The sequence below is a fragment of the Ictidomys tridecemlineatus genome, chromosome 14 (genome assembly GCF_052094955.1).
Source record: "Ictidomys tridecemlineatus isolate mIctTri1 chromosome 14, mIctTri1.hap1, whole genome shotgun sequence".
NCBI lineage: Eukaryota > Metazoa > Chordata > Mammalia > Rodentia > Sciuridae > Ictidomys > Ictidomys tridecemlineatus.
In genome coordinates this window covers 16,067,556-16,085,557 of record NC_135490.1, presented here as the reverse complement: position 1 = coordinate 16,085,557, position 18,002 = coordinate 16,067,556, and the positions used below count along the sequence as shown (strand labels likewise).

The following is an 18,002-nucleotide window of genomic DNA, read 5'->3' as shown; positions in this document are numbered from 1 at the left end:
CATTTAAACAACAGTAATTTTTTTCAAGCCATGACCATGACCTTTGCACTTATTTGTCCATCATTTGTGCTTTCTAGAATTTCTTTTGTTAATGTTTTATAACAGTTTTCTGTGTCTAGATCTCTCACCTCCTTGGTTAATAAATTTACAAATAATTATTTTATTTCTTTTGATGCGATTGTAAGTGGAATTGTCTCCTTAATTTCCTCTTTTTTTGATAGTTCAGTTAGTTTATAGAAACACAGCCAATTTTTGCACACAATTGATTTTGTATCTTTCAATGTTATTCAATTCATTTAACAGTTCTAAGTGTTTTGGGGGGCTTTATACATAAGATAGAGCTATCTGCAAAAGAGAAAATTTAACATTTTCCTTTCTGCTTTGGATGCATTTTTCTTCCTTTTCTTACCTGGTCATAACTTCCAGTGTCATATTGAAGTGAAGTAGCAAGAGTGCACGTAAGTTTTAGCTTTTTACCTTTGAGTATAACTGTAGCCATGTGATGCATGGCTTTTATTGAGTCAAAGTACCTTCCTTGTCTATCTAATGTGTCGACAGTTCCTATCATGTATGGATGTTGAATTCTGTCAAATGTGCTTTCTCTTCCTATCCATTGACCATATGCTTTTGTTCTGCTTTTTTCTGCGAAACTGCTGTACTGCTTGTTTGGATCTGCACATGTTGAACCACCCCTGCACCACAGGGATGAGTACCACTTGACCATGGTGAGCAAGCCTTTTAATGTGCTGCTGAACTCAGTGAGCTCATATTGTGTTGAGCATTTCTGCATTAATGTTTGTCAAGGATACTGGCTTGTAACACTTTTCTTAAACTGTCCTTGTCTGGCTTTAGTATCAGCGTAATTATAGCCTCATAAAATGAGCTTAGAAATTATCCCCACTTTTCAACTTTTTGGCAGAGCTTGAGATATGAATTCTGACATGAGGTCATCAGATTCTGGGCTTTTTTATTGATGGAAAACTGTTCATTACTGATTTAATCTCCTTTATCACTGTTAGTCTGCTCAGACTTTCTGTTTCTTCATAATTCAGCTTGCTAGATTGTATGTATCTAGGAATTCATCTATTCCTTCCAGGTTATCCAATTTCTTGATATATAATTATTCATATTAGTCTCATGATCCTTTGCATTTCTGTGCTGTCAGCCTCCTCTTTTCACTTATTATTCTAATTTCTTCTTGGTTTATCTTTGAAAAAAATTCACTTTATTCACTTTTTTTTTTTTTTTGGTACTAGAGATTAAACCCAGGGGCACTTAACCCCTGAGTGAAATCCCCTGTCCTTTTTATATTTTATTTATTTTGAGACAGGATCTCACCAAGTTGCTTAGGGCCTCATGAAGTTGCTGAGTTAGTCTTGAACTAGTGATCCTCTTGTCTCAGCCTCCCATGTCACTGGGATTACAGGTGTGTGACACCCTACCTATTTTCATTTTTAAATGTAGCTATTAGAAAATTTAAAATGACACACGTGTGGTTTGCAATATAATACTACTGTGCACAGTGCTGGTCTATGTTCCCTGACATTCAAATAAGAAATAATCTTGTTATGTGTCTAACACTCCTAGGGATTTTTGTGAGAAGGAGCTATTCTAATAAAAACCTGATGTTAATGTGTCATTGTCTTCAAAAATATAAATTTGGAAGAAAATTTATTAGCTAGTTCACCTAATCCCACCTCCTTTCAATTTTTTATGTTCTTTTTTAGTGATACATTACAGTAGAATGTATTTTGACATATCATATGAACATGGAGTATAACTTCCCATTTTTGTGGTTCTCATCTCATTTTGATAACAAGGAAACAAGGCCCCCAAAGGATAACTCTGTGCCAAATTCCTCAATGTTAAGACTAACATGGCCTTCTCAAGCCCCAGCCTAGTGATTTTTTAAAATTGTACCATTTTATCTCTCAGTATATTTACCTTTTTCCTGAAGGTTGTACCTCAACGGAAAGATGACCCTCATCAGAACAGGCATTCAGGCATTTAGTAATAATTATGGGAGGGATTTTGAGGCAGGGAATCATAACTGGCTGCTTATTCTGTGTTATGATTTAGATATGAGATGTCCACCAAAAAGCTCATGTATAGACAATGCAGGAATGTTCAGAGCTGAAATGATTAGATTATGAGAGCTATAACCTAATTAGTGGATTAACCCATTCAATGGGCTAACAATTTGAATGGATTACTGGGTAGTAACTATAGGCAGACAAGTCAGGGGGTGGGGAGCAGATAGCTAGGGACATTACACTTCTTTCCTGGTTCCTTGCCCTCTCTCTGCATCTGAGTTCCATGAGCTGAGCAGCTTTCCTTCTCCAAGCCCTTCTGCCTCACCTTGGGTCCAGAGCAACAGAGTCAGCCAAACATGGTTTAAACCTCCGAAACCATGAGCCTAAAATAAACTTTTCCTCTTGTAAGTCATTCTTTTCAGGTATTTTGGTCATGGTGATGAAAACCTGACTATCACACTCTGCTTCTCAGGTATGATCCTAGTTCTTTGCGAACATCTCCTAAATTATGGTTCCAAAAAATCCTGTTGCTAGCCTTCTCTTTCCTTCAAAGGCATCTGTCATCATTTACAGATTAAAATTCAGAGCTTTTTATCACTGTGCCATCATATGATGCAAAATGAAGTTTAAATGACTGTAAGAATCATGTCTCTTATTAACTGGACTGAGCATCCAGACAACTGCTGATCTTAGATCACTAGCTTTTGACACATAAAGACTTAGTATCCCATCTAAAAAGGAAAAACAAAAACCCTTTTGAATTCCTCCAAGAATTCTATTAACCTGCACTATTTTCAGTTCCTCAGATTCAAAAACATAACCACTTTTGTGATGCTGTCTGTTCAGGGGACAGCATTCAATTCCAGGCGAGATTCAGTTATTAAGACCAAGGCTACGGCTACTAATCTTCTTTAAGTTAATGGAATTTCTCCTTTGCTTTCACTAGGAAGAAAAAGAGGAATAACTGTTACCTTTGTACTTTTATGATCAAGGCCACTTGTCACTAAATAGCTAGATAATTTTCTTTCAAAAGGTGGGTTTGCCTTTTGACAGTGGGCACAGTACTACACTAGGAGAGGCTATACACAAGATGAGACCCTAATGTGAAAATTACTAATTCAATGTTGATACAGTACTACACTAGGAGAGGCTATACACAAGATGAGACCCTAATGTGAAAATTACTAATTCAAAGCTTAACAGTCTGAGGAAGCAATCAGATGATTCACTCAGAAGGGCATACGTCAAATCAACCATCCATACAACCACTATGCAACCAAAACCCAACAGTAAACCTGAAAGTTTACAACTTGAAATTTACCTCACGTGTGCCTCTAGATGTACACTGCTTTAGGTTTCCCCAATGATAGTATGTAATATATACTTTTTCTCAAATATACCAATGTCGGAAGAAATCGTGTCATTTAAAAATGCTGACAAAAATTAGAAATTCAGAAAAAAGATGCATCTTGTTTTAAGAATGTACCAGATTTTTCGGTTTAAAATATTCTGTCTTGGGAAATTTTACAGTCTTGTTACTGTAGACATTTGTTGTTTCTAAAGTTGAATTTCTCCTGGGTATGGTGGTGCAAGTCTGTAATCCCTGTGATTCTGGAGATTGAGGCAGAGGATCTGAAGTTTGGGGCCAGCCTCAGCATCTTATTGAGACTCTCAGTGATTTAGCAAGACCCTGTCTCAAAAATTAAAAAGTAAAAAGGACTAGAGATGTGGCTCGGTGGTAAAGTACCCTTGGATGAAAGAAGAAAGGAAAGAAAAGAAATAAAATACTTTCTTAGTCATGTGGCTAGTATGGGCCTAGCTGTCTAAAATAAATGAGTGTATGCTGCTCTTGGTCTCAATTCAGAAGTGGGCACTTGGCTCAATTCCAGCCCAGTAAGTTAAGGGCACTGCTCCAAGTCTTGGTTGCAGGGAAGTGGGTTTCTCTTTAATGCTGAATTATAATCTAAGAATACATACCTGGAAGAATACTCCTTCTCATCATGAAAGAGCAATAGTTTCATGTTTTGTGCTGCTATGACGTAATACCTGAGACTAGGTAACCTTTAAAGAATAGAGTACATTTGGCTTGTGGTTCTGGGGGTTGGGAAGTCTAAAAGCACAGGGCCCTGGCATCTGCAAGAAACGTGAGGCTGGTTTTCCTAAAGCTGAGGGTGGGAGGGCAAAAGTGAACAAGAGAGGGCCAAGCTCAATTTCACAGCAGATCTTTTCTTGTGATAATCAACCCACTCCTGCAATGACAACATTAATCCACCTGGGAGGGCAGAGCCCTCATGACCTAAGCACCTCTTGATAGATCCTCTCTCCCAAAACTGTTGCACCCTGGGGAACACATACAAACCACAACATTCCACTTACAAAATTCAGGAACTTCACCCAATGCACAATTCATTTGCTGCTTCCCAATACACATGCTACTTACATGGAGTTATGCCCCAATAAATATATTATATGTTGAAAGTATCATTAGGTCATAAATGCAATTAATATTTTCTCCATTCAGAATGATGCTAGCCTGAGGCTTAGCATAGATAGCTTTTACAATGTTGAGGTAAGTTCCTGTTATCCCTAGTTTTTCTAATGTTTTGAACATAAAGGGATGCTGTACTTTGTCAAATGCTTTTTCTGCATCTATTGAGATGATCATATGGTTCTTATCTTTAAGTCTATTGATGTGGTGAATAACATTTATTGATTTCCGTATATTGAACCATCCTTGCCCTCTATCACCACTTCTATTCAATATAGTTCTTGAAACACTGGCCAGAGCAATTAGACAGACGAAAGAAATTAAAGGCATAAAAATAGGAAAAGAAGAACTTAAATTATCACTATTTGTGGACGACATGATTCTATACCTAGAAGACCCAAAAGGGTCTACAAAGAAACTACAAGAACTAATAAATGAATTCAGCAAAGTGGCAGGATATAAAATCAACACACATAAATCAAAGGCATTTCTGTATATCAGCGACAAAGCTTCTGAAATGGAAATGAGGAAAAACAGCCCATTTGCAATATCCTCAAAAAAAAAAATTACTTGGAAATCAACCTAACAAAAGAGGTGAAAGATTTATACAATGAAAACTACAGAACCCTAAAGAGAGAAATAGAAGAAGATCTTAGAAGATAGAAAAATATACCCTGTTCATGGATAGGCAGAACTAACATCATCAAAATGGCAATATTACCAAAAGTGCTCTATAGGTTTAATGCAATGCCAATCAAAATCCCAATGGCATTTCTTGTAGAAATAGAGAAAGCAATCATGAAATTCATATGGAAAAATAAAAGACCCAGAATAGCAAAAGCAACTCTAAGCAGGAAGTGTGAATCAGGGGGCATAGCGATACCAGATTTCAATCTATACTGCAGAGCAATAGTAACAAAAACAGAATGGTACTGGTACCAAAACAGGCGGGTGGACCAATGGTACAGAATAGAGAAAACAGAGACTAATCCACAAAGTTACAACTATCTTATATTTGATAAAAGGGCTAAAAGCATGCAATGGAAGAAGGAGAGCATCTTCAACAAATGGTGCTGGGAAAACCAGAAATCCATATGCAACAAAATGAAACTGAATCCCTTCCTCTCGCCATGCACAAAGTTAACTCAAAATGGATCAAGGAGCTTGATATCAAAACAGAGACTCTGCGTCTGATAGAAGAAAAAGTTGGCTCCAATCTACATATTGTAGAGTCGGGCTCCAAATTCCTTAAGAGGACACCCATAGCACAAGAGTTAATAACAAGTATCAACAAATGGGATTTAAACTAAAAAGTTTTTTCTCAGCAAGAGAAACAATAAGAGAGGTAAACAAGGAGCCTACTTCATGGGAACAAATTTTTACTCCTCACACTTCAGATAGAGCCCTAATATCCAGAGTATACAAAGAACTAAAAAAAATTAGACAATAAGACAACAAATAACCCAATCAACAAATGGGCCAAGGACCTGAACAGACACTTCTCAGAGGAGGACATACAATCAATCAACAAGTACATGAAAAAATGCTCACCATCTCTAGCAGTCAGAGAAATGCAAATCAAAACCACCTTAAGATACCATCTCACTCCAGTAAGATTGGCAGCCATTATGAAGTCAAACAACAACAAGTGCTGGCGAGGATGTGGGGAAAAGGGTACACTTGTACATTGCTGGTGGGACTGCAAATTGGTGCGGCCAATTTGGAAAGAAGTATGGAGATTCCTGGGAAATCTGGGAATGGAACTACCATTTGATCCAGCCATTGCCCTTCTCGGACTATTCCCTGAAGACCTTAAAAGAGCGTACTATAGGGATACTGCTACATCGATGTTCACAGCAGCACAATTCACAATAGCTAGACTGTGGAACCAACCTAGATGCCCTTCAATAGATGAATGGATAAAAAAAATGTGGCATTCATACACAATGGAGTATTACTCTGCACTAAAAAAATGACAAAATCATGGAATTTGCAGGGAAATGGATGGCACTAGAGCAGATTATGCTAAGTGAAGCTAGCCAATCCCTAAAAAACAAATGCCAAATGTCATCTTTGATATAAGGAGAGCAACTAAGAACAGAATAGGGAGTAAGAGCATGAGAAGAAGATCACCATTAAACAGGGTCGAGAGAGGGGAGGGAAAGAGAGAGAGAAGGGAAATTGCATGGTAAAGGAAGGAAACTCTCATTGTTATACAAAATTTCATATAAGAGGAAGTGAGGGGAAAGTGGAAAAAAATGAGAGAGAGAAATGAATTACAGTAGATGGGGTAGAGAGAGAAGATGGGATGGGAGGGGAGGGGAGGGGAGGGGGGATAGTAGAGGATAGGAAGGGCAGCAGAATACGACAGAAATATGGCAGTATGTAAAAAAGTGGATGTGGAACCGATGTGAATCTGCAATATGTATATGGGGTAAAAATGGGAGTTCATAATCTGCTTGAATCAAATGTATGAAATATGATATGTCAAGAGCTTTGTAATGTTTTGAACAATAATAAAAAAATTAAAAAATAAAAATAAATAAATAAATAAATAAATAAATGCAATTAATACATCTAATCTGCCAATCACCACAGCCCAGCAACACAGGACACTGTCAAGTATTGATGGTTTACTTTCATTATTGTGTGATTGACAGGGAGTTACAGATCACTGCTGCTGCCCAGTATCACTAGTGTATGGTACTGCACATAACTAGCTCAGGAGGGAAAAAAAAAATCAAAATTCAGAGTACATTTTCTCCCGAATCCTTAGGTCGAAAAATCCTAAACTGAACTAGCATAAATCAGGACTAGCTGTAATCCCCCAAAGTCAGCATCAACTCTCAAGTCCCAAGTCCAGAATCTCATCTAAATCTCCAGACACAATTAACCCTGAGGCAAATGCAGGATTTCAGCAGTGAGTTGAAAATAGACATTCCCTTTCCAAAAGGGAGAAACATATGAGATAAAAGGGCTGACTGCTCTCAAGTAAATGTGATACCCAATAGGAAAAGGAAAATCATTAGATCTTCCAAGCTGCAGAAGCTTTTTTTTTTCCCTCCATGTTCTGTATGCTGGGCACACAGGGAAAGCTTTGCTGGGCCTATCCTAGGCAGCAGCTCCATGGATTTTAGTCTCCTATAGTTAGTTCCTTGAGGTTCTCCCAGGCTGGCACTGCTGGCCACTAGCCTTACATTCTGGGATCTTGAGGGCAGCTTTGTGCCTGGGGCTCCAATATTGCTTAGAGGGAACTGTGATGGCCTCACTTTCAGGTTCCACCAGGCACTGCCTTAGTGGGAACCATTCAGGGGCTTCTGCCCTGAGACAAGGCTCTGCCTGAGCTTCCAGCTGTCTGCCACATCCTTTGAATCTAGGTGAAGAAGCCAGGTCCCTGTAGTGCCTGCATCTTGTATAACTGCAGGATCAGCACCAAGTGCATACTACCAAGGTTTTATGGCTTGGGCCTTCCAAGTGGAGGGTCAAGTTGCTTCTGGGCCTGATAGAACCATGACCAAGATGGCTGAGGGTAGCTATTGCCCTGCACAGCCTTGGAATTTGGGGAGCAGAGTTCCAAAGCTGGGCAGGACAACAAATGCTGACATCCCTTGGGTGCCTCTCTGGAAACTGCCCTCAAGGTCCTGCCTGGGGCTGTTGGGAAAGGTAGCTTTGAAGATCACTGAAGTGACCTGGCTCGCTCGCTCTCTCTCTCCTGGTGTCTTAGTGATGATCTGTTCCATCCATGGTAATCTCTAGCAAGTAGTTGGTTGGCTATACCTGGTTTCTTCTCCTAAAAAGCTTTTTCACTCTTTACATGAACAGGCTGCAAATTTTCCAAATCTTTCTGCCCTGCTGCTTCTCTCTAAATTATAAATTCTGTCTTTAAATAATTTCTTTCCTCTTTCATCTGACTGTATACGTGGTTAAAAGTACACACACAGTTCCTTCAATATTTTGGTTAGAAATTTCTTCTACTAGATCTCTGAGGCTCATCACACTTAAAATTTGACCTTCCACAAAGCCCTAGGATACAGACAATTCCACTGAGATCTCCGCTTCTGTGTGGAGGCAGCCTTTACTTCAGGCTACAATACTATGCTTTTCATTTCCCAAAACTCATCAGAATGGTCTTTACTGTCCATATTTCTGCCAATATTCTGACCACAATCACTTGAGTAGTTTCTAAGAAGACTTAGATTTTCCCTGTCAATGAATTCCTTCTGCTGAACCTGCACCAGAAGCACCCGTAATGTGCTGTTTATGGCAATTAAAGCTTTCCCCAGTATTCAAAACTGTTTCAGCCCACCTTAATATTGTCAAATGTCCATATTACCCAAAACAAGATACAGATTCAATGTGAGCCCCATCAAAATATCAAAGACATTCTTCACAGAAATAGTAAAAACAGTCCTAAAATTCTTATGGCAGAATGAAGACCCAGAGTGGCCAAAGCAATATTGAGCAAGAAGGGCAATGTTGGTGGCCTCATAATACCTGATCTTACAATTATACTACAGAGTTATAATAACAAAACCAGCATGGTCTTAGTATCAAAACAGACATGGAAACCAGTGGAACTAACTAATGAGAAGATAGAGACAAATCCACATAGATACAGTTATCTGATCCTTGACAAAGGTGGCAAAAACATACAATGGAGAAAAGATAGCCTTTTCAACAAGGTGCTGAGAAAACTGAATATCGTATGTAGAAGAATGAAGCTAGAGTCCTCTCTCTCTCTCTGAACAAAAACCAACTCAAAGTGGATCAAACATTTAGGAATTAGACCAGAAACACTGCAACTGCTAGAAGAAAACAAAGGGTCAACACTCCAACATATTGGCATAGACACCAACTTCCTTAAAATATGACTTCAAAACCTTAAGAAATAAAACCAAGAATCAATAAGGGAGATAGTTTCAAATTGAAAAGCTCCTGCACAGCAAAGACACAAAAATGTAAAGAGAGAGCCTATGGAGTGGGAAAAAATATTTGCCAGTTATTCTTCCAACAGGTACATCCAGAATATAGAAAGAACGCAATAAACAGCACCAAACAAATAACCTAATCAATAAATGGGCAAATGAACTAAACAGACAATCCTCAAAAGAAGAAATGTAAATGGCCAAAAGTGTATGAAAAAATGTTTAACATCCTTAGCAATCAGGGAAATACAGATCAAATCCTAACTGAGATTTCATTTCACTCCAATTAGAATGCCAGTCAACAAATAACACTTGGGAGGCTGCGGCAGGAGGATCACAAGTTCAAAGCCAGCCTCAGCAACTTAGCGAGGCCCTGTCTCAAAGCACAAAGTAAAAAGGGATGGGGATGTGGGTTAGTGGTTAAGTGTTCCTGGGTTCAATTCCTGGTACTTTTAAAAAAGAAAAGAAAAAAACAAATAACAATAAATGCTGATGAGGACACAGGGAAAAATGTATACTTATACACTGTTGGACTGCAAATTAGTCACCACTTTGGAAGGCAGTATGGAGATTCATCAAAAGACTAGGAATGAACTCACCAATCCTACTCCTCAGTATTTATCAAAAAAGAACTAAAATCAGCATACTATAGCGATACATGCATACCAGTGCTTATAACAGCATAATTCACCATAGTCAAATCATGGAATTAACCAAGATTGTACATCATTAGACAAATGAATAAAGAAAATGTGGTATACATATGTATACAACAGCGTTTTGCTCAGCCCAAAATAAAAGAATAAAATCATGTCATTTGCAAGTAAATGGATGAGAACATCAGTTTAAGTGAAATAAGCCAGACTCTGAAAGTCAAGGGTCAAATGTTTCTTCTCATTTGCATAAACTAGGGGGAAAAAGGGAATTAAAGAAAGCGGGGGTCGGGGGAATGTCATGAAAACAGAAGGGAGAACAGTGGAAAAGAAGAAGGAGATTGAAGGGAGGAAGGAGGGATGGGAAAGGGGAGGAACTGTAGAATGAAATCGACGAAACTATGTTATGTGCATGGATGAATACATCACAATGAATTCAACTTTTATGTCTAACTATAATGTTACCATTAAAAAGAAATTAATAGAAGGAAGACCAATAGGTTAGAGGAAGGGGATGGGGGAAGGAGGAGGGGAAGGGAGGGGAAAAAAAAAAACCTGTTCCAGCCTCTGCCTGGTACCCAGTTCCAAAGCCACTTCCACATTTTCAGATGTTATAGAAATAGTTCCACTTTTCAGTAACAATTTTCGAGTCTGTTTTATGTGGTTACAACAGAAAAACTGAGACTGAGTATAAAGAACAAAGAATGGTTTGTCTGGTGGTTCCAGAGGCTAGGATGTCCAAGAGCATGGTCTGGACATCTGAGGAGGGTCTTCATGCTGCATCATCCTATAATGGAGGGCATGAGAGAACAAGAGTGGGCAAGAGAGCGTTCAACTTATCAGGCACCACCTCCCAACACTGCTGTATTAGGGGTTAAGTTTCCAATTCATGAACTTATGAGACCCATTCGAACTATAACAGAAGAGTTGATTCCAAAGCCTATGTGGAAAAATCCAAATAATACTCAACTAACACAACTGGCTGCAGCCTCCATAATAGGGTTTACAAACTCAATGCCTTCAGTGGTCAGGCCATTAACACAAAGTGGAAAGCTGTGGATATGATGTAACAGGGAGTAATGGGAAGACGACAGCTTATCTTTCTAAATGAATTAAAACAGATACAACATTGTGCTGGCCACAGAAAACACAGTGACCTTAGGCACCTATGACTCATCTGGACTGTGTTGACCACTCTTTTCTATCGAGCTCTACAAAGACTCTTGGGAGCCCTGGGTCAACCTGACCCTCAGGAGTCCCTCTTTAGTAGATCAGTCATGTTAATAGGTTTGGCCTGCTACCCCTTCTCCCGGCCTCTACTCAGTCTAGCTCAACAGAAGGATTACTCAACTCTATTACAAACATGTGAAAAATATCTTGGAATAAACATCATTTTCCCTTTCTAATCATGTTTGATTTTAAAGCTGAAGAAACAAAGCCCAAATATTGGGGCCAAGGATAGTGCTATCAAGGGGATTTTATTTTAATGGTGCAGTTGGCATTGAGGATCTTCTCAGCACAGTTCGACCTACTGTGTTTCGGTTGCCTGGAGTCTTGTAAGTTTTAAATCTGGTACAAACAACCCCTGTGATACAAACCACACATTCCCTAATATACCGGAAGTATGATGATGATGAAAACATTTAAAAGTAAAATAGGAGCTAAATAAAGTAGAAATACTTTATAAAGATATGAGGCCAATTCTTATACTTATTTTCATAAACTTCAGAGATTAACAGTGAGTTTCTCAATTTAGACCTGTGATGCTTAACAAGTCTTTCCAAAGTAAGATTAGCTTCCAAATGAACTCATCTGAGAAAATAACAGCCACAACTATGGGTAATTTATTTAAAACAAACAAACCAACCATCTACCCCTCCACCACTAATTAATAGTCAAAGAAGAGAAAAGTGCCAATGTGGTCAGTCACAGCCCATTCTGAGTGAAATTTGCTGCTTTAGGTAAAAATGAGACCTAAAAATGAGGTTAACACAGAAGTCCTCTTATAGTCTATGTCATCTTCTTATAGCCCTAACCCTGTGAATTTACTGGAATTTCTAATGATTGAGTGTGAGTGGGGGTTTGGAGAATGTGGCTGGCATGAAGAACTGTCTGTACTCAAAGCAACCTGGGACAGAAACCACTGAAATGCATAACTTAGGAACAGCCCTGGTGTCATCACTAACAGCTTACCATTGCACCAAAATAAAAATGTTTTTCATTATCAAGACTCAACAAACAATTGTCCTGAAACCAGGGGAGTATCTTGATGATGACCTACTAAGCAACAGACTAGAGAGCTAAACCAGGCTTCAGAAATTCCTCACTGCTGAACATGCAGACAGGCCTAGTCTTCCCTGTCACTGCACACTGAGGCCCCTGAACTTCAGACACTGCCATCTGTTCTCACCTGCTTATCAGACTTGTTTTCATGGCAGCTTCTGGCCCTGTAAAAATAACTAATACTAAGTAATTCCCAGAGAATTATTTCCTGTGATTTTCTTTTATACATAAAGATAAAATTTCATTAAGTCTCTCAGTCTGTATCAAGCGCTCAGTCAATACTCCAGGATCTGAGGATACAGCTCTGCATAAAACACACACACACACTGGCCAACAGCTGTCTCCCTGAACTTGGGGAATGAAGCAACCACTTGGTATGATGCTTATAAAGCAAAGGATGCTACATAGGGACTGCCACAAGCACTCATAGGAGACCAATTCTGGTGGCTGAAATAAAAAGTAGCCTCTTCATGATACATTACTCCAGTTTTCTTTTAGTGAAAAACAATGACTTGCTTTCTAAAGAGCAGCGCTGATATGAAAACCTTTGTAGATGATATCTGTATGAAGTGAAGCACCTTCTACCTTCCTGGTTGATACATATTAATGCAGCTGGACACCAGCCTGACATGCTGTGCCTAGGAGTGTGAGCCTGACTCTGCCTGGAATGCAGTCTTCATGCTCCTGGAGACACAATCTGATGAAAGCAGGACGTCATCCCACAAAGCAGGGTCTCACTTCAGGTCAGGAAACAAAACTGTCGGTGCTTGCTGGGCTGCATTTCCAGAAAAAGGGCACCACAGAAGATCCAAAAGCAGGTGGTGTGTACCAAGCAGCAGCAACGTCTCCATCATCTCACGGCTGCCCTGCCTTCTGGGGACAGGCTCTTCCCTTCAGAGTCAAGGGCTCAAAGCAAGATGCTGAGTACTGGAAGCAGGGGATGGAGGTGTTGGGAAATTTAATTACAATGTGTGAAGCCAAACGGTCTGTGGCTTAAAGATACTCCAGAAGTGTGAAGAATAATGATTGCTTTTTGAGAACTCTCATTTCCCAAGAATGAACAAGTCTGGGGAATGATGAACTACTTTGTTTTTTTTTTTCTTTTTAATATTTTTGTCAAGTCTTTTTTGCTGCAAGGCTTCCAAAGTTTTTGCCAGCAAACTTATACCTTTACCTAAAGAAAGATTCCTCTTGGGATAGTCATCTGACCAGAATGATGACTTCCTTGACCATGGAGAAAACTATCATTTGGATCTGTGATGGAAGTGCCATCTCTTAGATCTAATGCCACACTTGATGACAGAATATATATATTTTTTAACTCAGGAAGGCTTCTATGAAATCCTGTCTGATTAAACAAGCAAGGACAAGGCATAGGCTGAAAATGAACCTGAGATCCCTGCCCTTTAAGAGCTCAAAGTCTTATTTAGGGGGATGTGGGATCCACTACAGAGATAGGCTAACATAACTTTATCACAAAGCAAATTGGGGCAAGTGCTATATGCAGATTAACCCAGCTGGAGGTCCAGAGCAGGTTTGCTAGGAGGATCTGGGCTGCTCCTTGAAAGAGGAGCAGGACTTGCAGAAGATAGAAAGAGCATTCGAGGTAGAAGGAGTAGATGAGTGGAGTTATACAGGTGTATTTAGGGAGAAGAAAAGAGGATGGTCAGATGGGACTGAAGGAGAAGGAAGAAGGAAATAAAGGGTCTAGACTTACAATAAACATGAAGAGCCACAAACGGATTCAGCACATCCAATGGAAAAAATATTTGTAACATTTTTTTTTGGCCAGGGAGGGGGTACAAAGATACCTTAAGTATCTAACGATGGTGGCTGAGGTGATGAAATGGAGGATTCTAACACTAATTGGGGAGAAAACTTGGTCAAAGGAACCATTTGGAACTATATTGCTTTCAGCTTGCTTTTAATTTTTCTGCCTTTCTGCATCACATCACGTGAATCCTCACCATTCTTCCTAATAACCACACTTGCTGTCGTATACCAGTGTGCGGCAAGCCAGAATCCTCTTCTGAAGGATGGTGAGTAGTACAGGAACAATACCCTGGTGTCATCTAACGACAAGAATATGCGGGGAAAAGCTGGGGCTTCCCATCACCCTGTCACTCATTTCCTCTGCTATACTTTTCTTGGACTCAAACTATGCAGCAAGAGACCCACGGACACAGAGAGCAGCTGTGCACCCTGACAAGTCCTTTGCGGTTTTTTTTTTTTGACATCACAGCATTTACACAATTCCAAGTGTGCATACTGCTTGCTGTTAAACCTATAAACTGGCAGCCACTCTCTGATGTTAGTTTGGCACGTAAGTGGAATCCCAAACACAAATGGCCATCAGGACCAGGACCGCCTTAGGTACTGGTGTTAGTATCAAGCTCCCAGGTTAGAGCCAGGCTTGGGGCGAGCGCCTCACAGTCATGGTAACTTAAAAACCTTTCCTCCCACAGACCAATCTGTGTAACAGAATCATTTGTTAGCATCCGGTGCAGCATACCTCAAACTCCAGATAGTGATCTTTCAGCTTGTACTCGTCAACCTCCTTGGCTTTGACTTTCTTGTCAGGAGGATAGGAGCGGTGCTCAGCCAGCTCAGTGGTGATCTGCTTCAGCTTGCCTTCATGAGATTTCAGTTGTTCCTCCTGGCAGGAAATTATTGAGCCATTTAGTGCACAGAGAAGAAATCAATAAAAAAAATGTGTAGAGTGCCTTTAAAAATCTCTTATGGTGACTAACTTTCATTTACCAGAACAGTCTAAGGTGCCTCAGCAGGAGGCACATCCTTCCAACTTGCCAGTGTTGGTGTAATTTTTCCCAGGATGGCAACCCAGGCCATCCTAACTGGGCCTCCCCAACCAGGCCTCTGATTACAAAACCAAATGGCTTCAGAGCCTGCTAAGGAATGCAATGTCACCAAGCTGGGACAAGACCTTTAAAGAGAAACCAGATTAGGCAAGTCACCATATGAACAGCTACGTGCCTAGCCTGGGCACCACATAACTTAGCTTCTCAAGTATGCCCGCTCAGCAAAAACTGCCTGTGTGCCCATTTCTCGGAGTGAATGAGCGTCTGTCTGCAAATTTCTTTCTTTTTTTGAGATAAGCAGTACTGTAAAGAAATACTTCTTCTCTAAAATTTATCATATGCTATTCTAAAAAATGTGCTATGCTTTCTCCCTCCAAAGTAGCAGAGGGTCTCTCACTTCCTTCAACTTCATTGACCTGAACTAATCATTCAATTAAAATGCACTCATTGACTGACTGCTGCCTGAACAGCATAATTATAGGTTCCATCTGCCAAGGTAATATAGTTGGTCCTATGTCAAAGAATTTCCGTTCTAGGGGTGCCATTTATACCTCCTTGGCAACAGTGACCTAAAAAGATATGACACTGAATCCCCTTGCAGAATTTTAAAAATAGTCTTGAGAAAAGACATTGGAATTCTCTTGCATTCCTAAAGTTGGGTGGCAGCTTACTATTCCACTTCCACATGTAAATTATCCAAATTCTTGATTATAAATTTTATATGTATAAGAAACAAAAAGGTAAATGCAAATGAAGCATTAAACGAGGCAATAAGCATGTTTTACATAACACCAACATAATTTTAGAATATAAAAGTTTTATTACAGAATGAGGGGAATAACTTAAAAGACTACCAGATAATTAATAATTATAAATGCCAAATTAAGATTATATAACATCCTTGTAAATTTTTTGGAAGATATCCAGAAACTATAAAGTCACATATAATATCTTAGGGATTTCTGTAATAGTGCACATCTTAAAAGCCAAATAAGAAAAAAGAATTCAAGTCTAAAGCCTTAAAAAAAAATATATATATATATTAAAAAAAATAAAGGTTGGGGCTGGGGTTGCGGCTCAGTCATAGTGTGCTCGCCTAGCACATGTGAGGCCCTGGGTTTGATCCTCAGTACCCCATAAAAATAAATAAAGATATTGTGTCCAACCAAAAAATAAATATTAAAAAAGTAAAGTTTTAAAAAGCAGAGAACATCAGTGCAAAGATGAACAGAAGAGGTAGCAAGAACACATGGAGTGAAAGAAAGATGACAAGATTTTTAAATGCGAACAAATATTCCAAAAAGACGAGATATGTGTGCACCGTGGTCACTAAAACATTATTCACAATAGCTAAGATATGGACACAACCTAAGTGACCCACAACAGATGTGTGGATAATGAAAATATGATATGCATACAAAATGGAGTACTACTTAGCCTTTAAAAAGAAGGAAATTCTATCCTACATCACAGCATGGATGAACCTGGAGGAAATTATGTAAGGTGAAGGAAGCTAGGTACAGAAAGACAAATGCTATACCATCTCACTTATATGAAATACATAAGAAAAAAATCAAGCTTTTAGCTGTAGAAAGCAGAATGGTGGTGACAAAAGATGGAGGGACAAGGAGATTGGGAAGATACTGGTCAAAGAATACAGAATTTCAATTAGAATGAGTTCCAGAATTCTTTTGTATATCATGGTGACTACAGTTAATAATAATAACGTGTTATATATTTCAAAATTGCTGAGATGGGTGTGATGGCACAGGCTATGATCCCAGTGACTCAGGAGACTGAGGCAGGAGGATCACAAGTTGAAGGCCAGCCTCAGCAACTTAGTGAGGCCCTACGCCACATAGTGAGACCCTGTGTCAAAATACAAAAATAAAGAGAGTTGGGGATATAGCTTAGAGGTTAAGCACCCCTGGGTTCAATCCCCAATACCAATAAATAAATAAATATAAAATTGTTAAAAGGTTTCAAATGTTCTCATCAGAAAAAATCAGTACATGACTTGACAGACATGTTAATTAGTTTGACTTAACTGCTCCACCACGGACACACGTCACACTGTATCTCACAAACACCTACCTTTGAACCTTCTTTTACACAGAGTCTGAGGAATTGGAAGCCTCCTAAGGAGACCCTGGCCACTGCCCTTTAGAATGAAACAGAGACCCAGAGAACTCAAGCACCTGCTCCAGGCCACAGACACAGCAGGAGTCCATCCTCCCAACTTCTAATCTTAAATTCACTCGGGGACCCTCTCTTAAACACACACCCAAGCTTCAAAACCTTCTGCTTCTCAGTGTGCTGATGCTGAGCTCAGCACCCTCAGAGCTCCTCAGATCCCTCACCCCCCATGCTCCTGCCACAGCTCTCCAGCTTGCGGGCTACACGCAGGCCTTACACACCCTGCATGCTCCAGATCTTGCAATCTCTTTCCAGTTACTGCAGCATTGAATGTGTATGCCACCTATTTGCCACAAAACTCACTCTGACCTAAGTGTGAATTTTACCTTCTTGACTGAGTACAAACTCCAAGAAGGCAAAATAAGGAGGATCATTTTCCCTTTTCCTTTAATCTTCCAGTGTCTAGTAAGGAACTCAGCAGAGACAATACTAACAAAGACCTTATGCTTCTACGCTGGGAGCTGAGACCACTGTCGCACCCATTTCTACAAAGCTCACTGGACCTATCCCTCAGTAAACAGTAGCTGAAAATGATTGATTAAAAAGAGGGTGCTCATATTATTTCTTCTGTGTTTTCAGGGAGAAAGGTGATTTAGGAGGCAGTG

General features: G+C 39.5%; 1 protein-coding gene across 8 annotated transcripts in view; it reads right to left on the bottom strand.

Annotated features, from left to right (window-relative positions):
- Positions 1-18,002, bottom strand: part of Psd3 (pleckstrin and Sec7 domain containing 3) — a 550,748-nt gene that overhangs the window by 24,532 nt on the left and 508,214 nt on the right. For all 8 annotated transcript variants that reach the window (XM_078030943.1, XM_078030944.1, XM_021729090.3 and 5 more), the window contains one exon: positions 14,895-15,038. In XM_078030943.1, the coding sequence (XP_077887069.1) occupies positions 14,895-15,038 (144 nt within the window). The remainder of the gene's footprint in view (positions 1-14,894; positions 15,039-18,002) is intronic.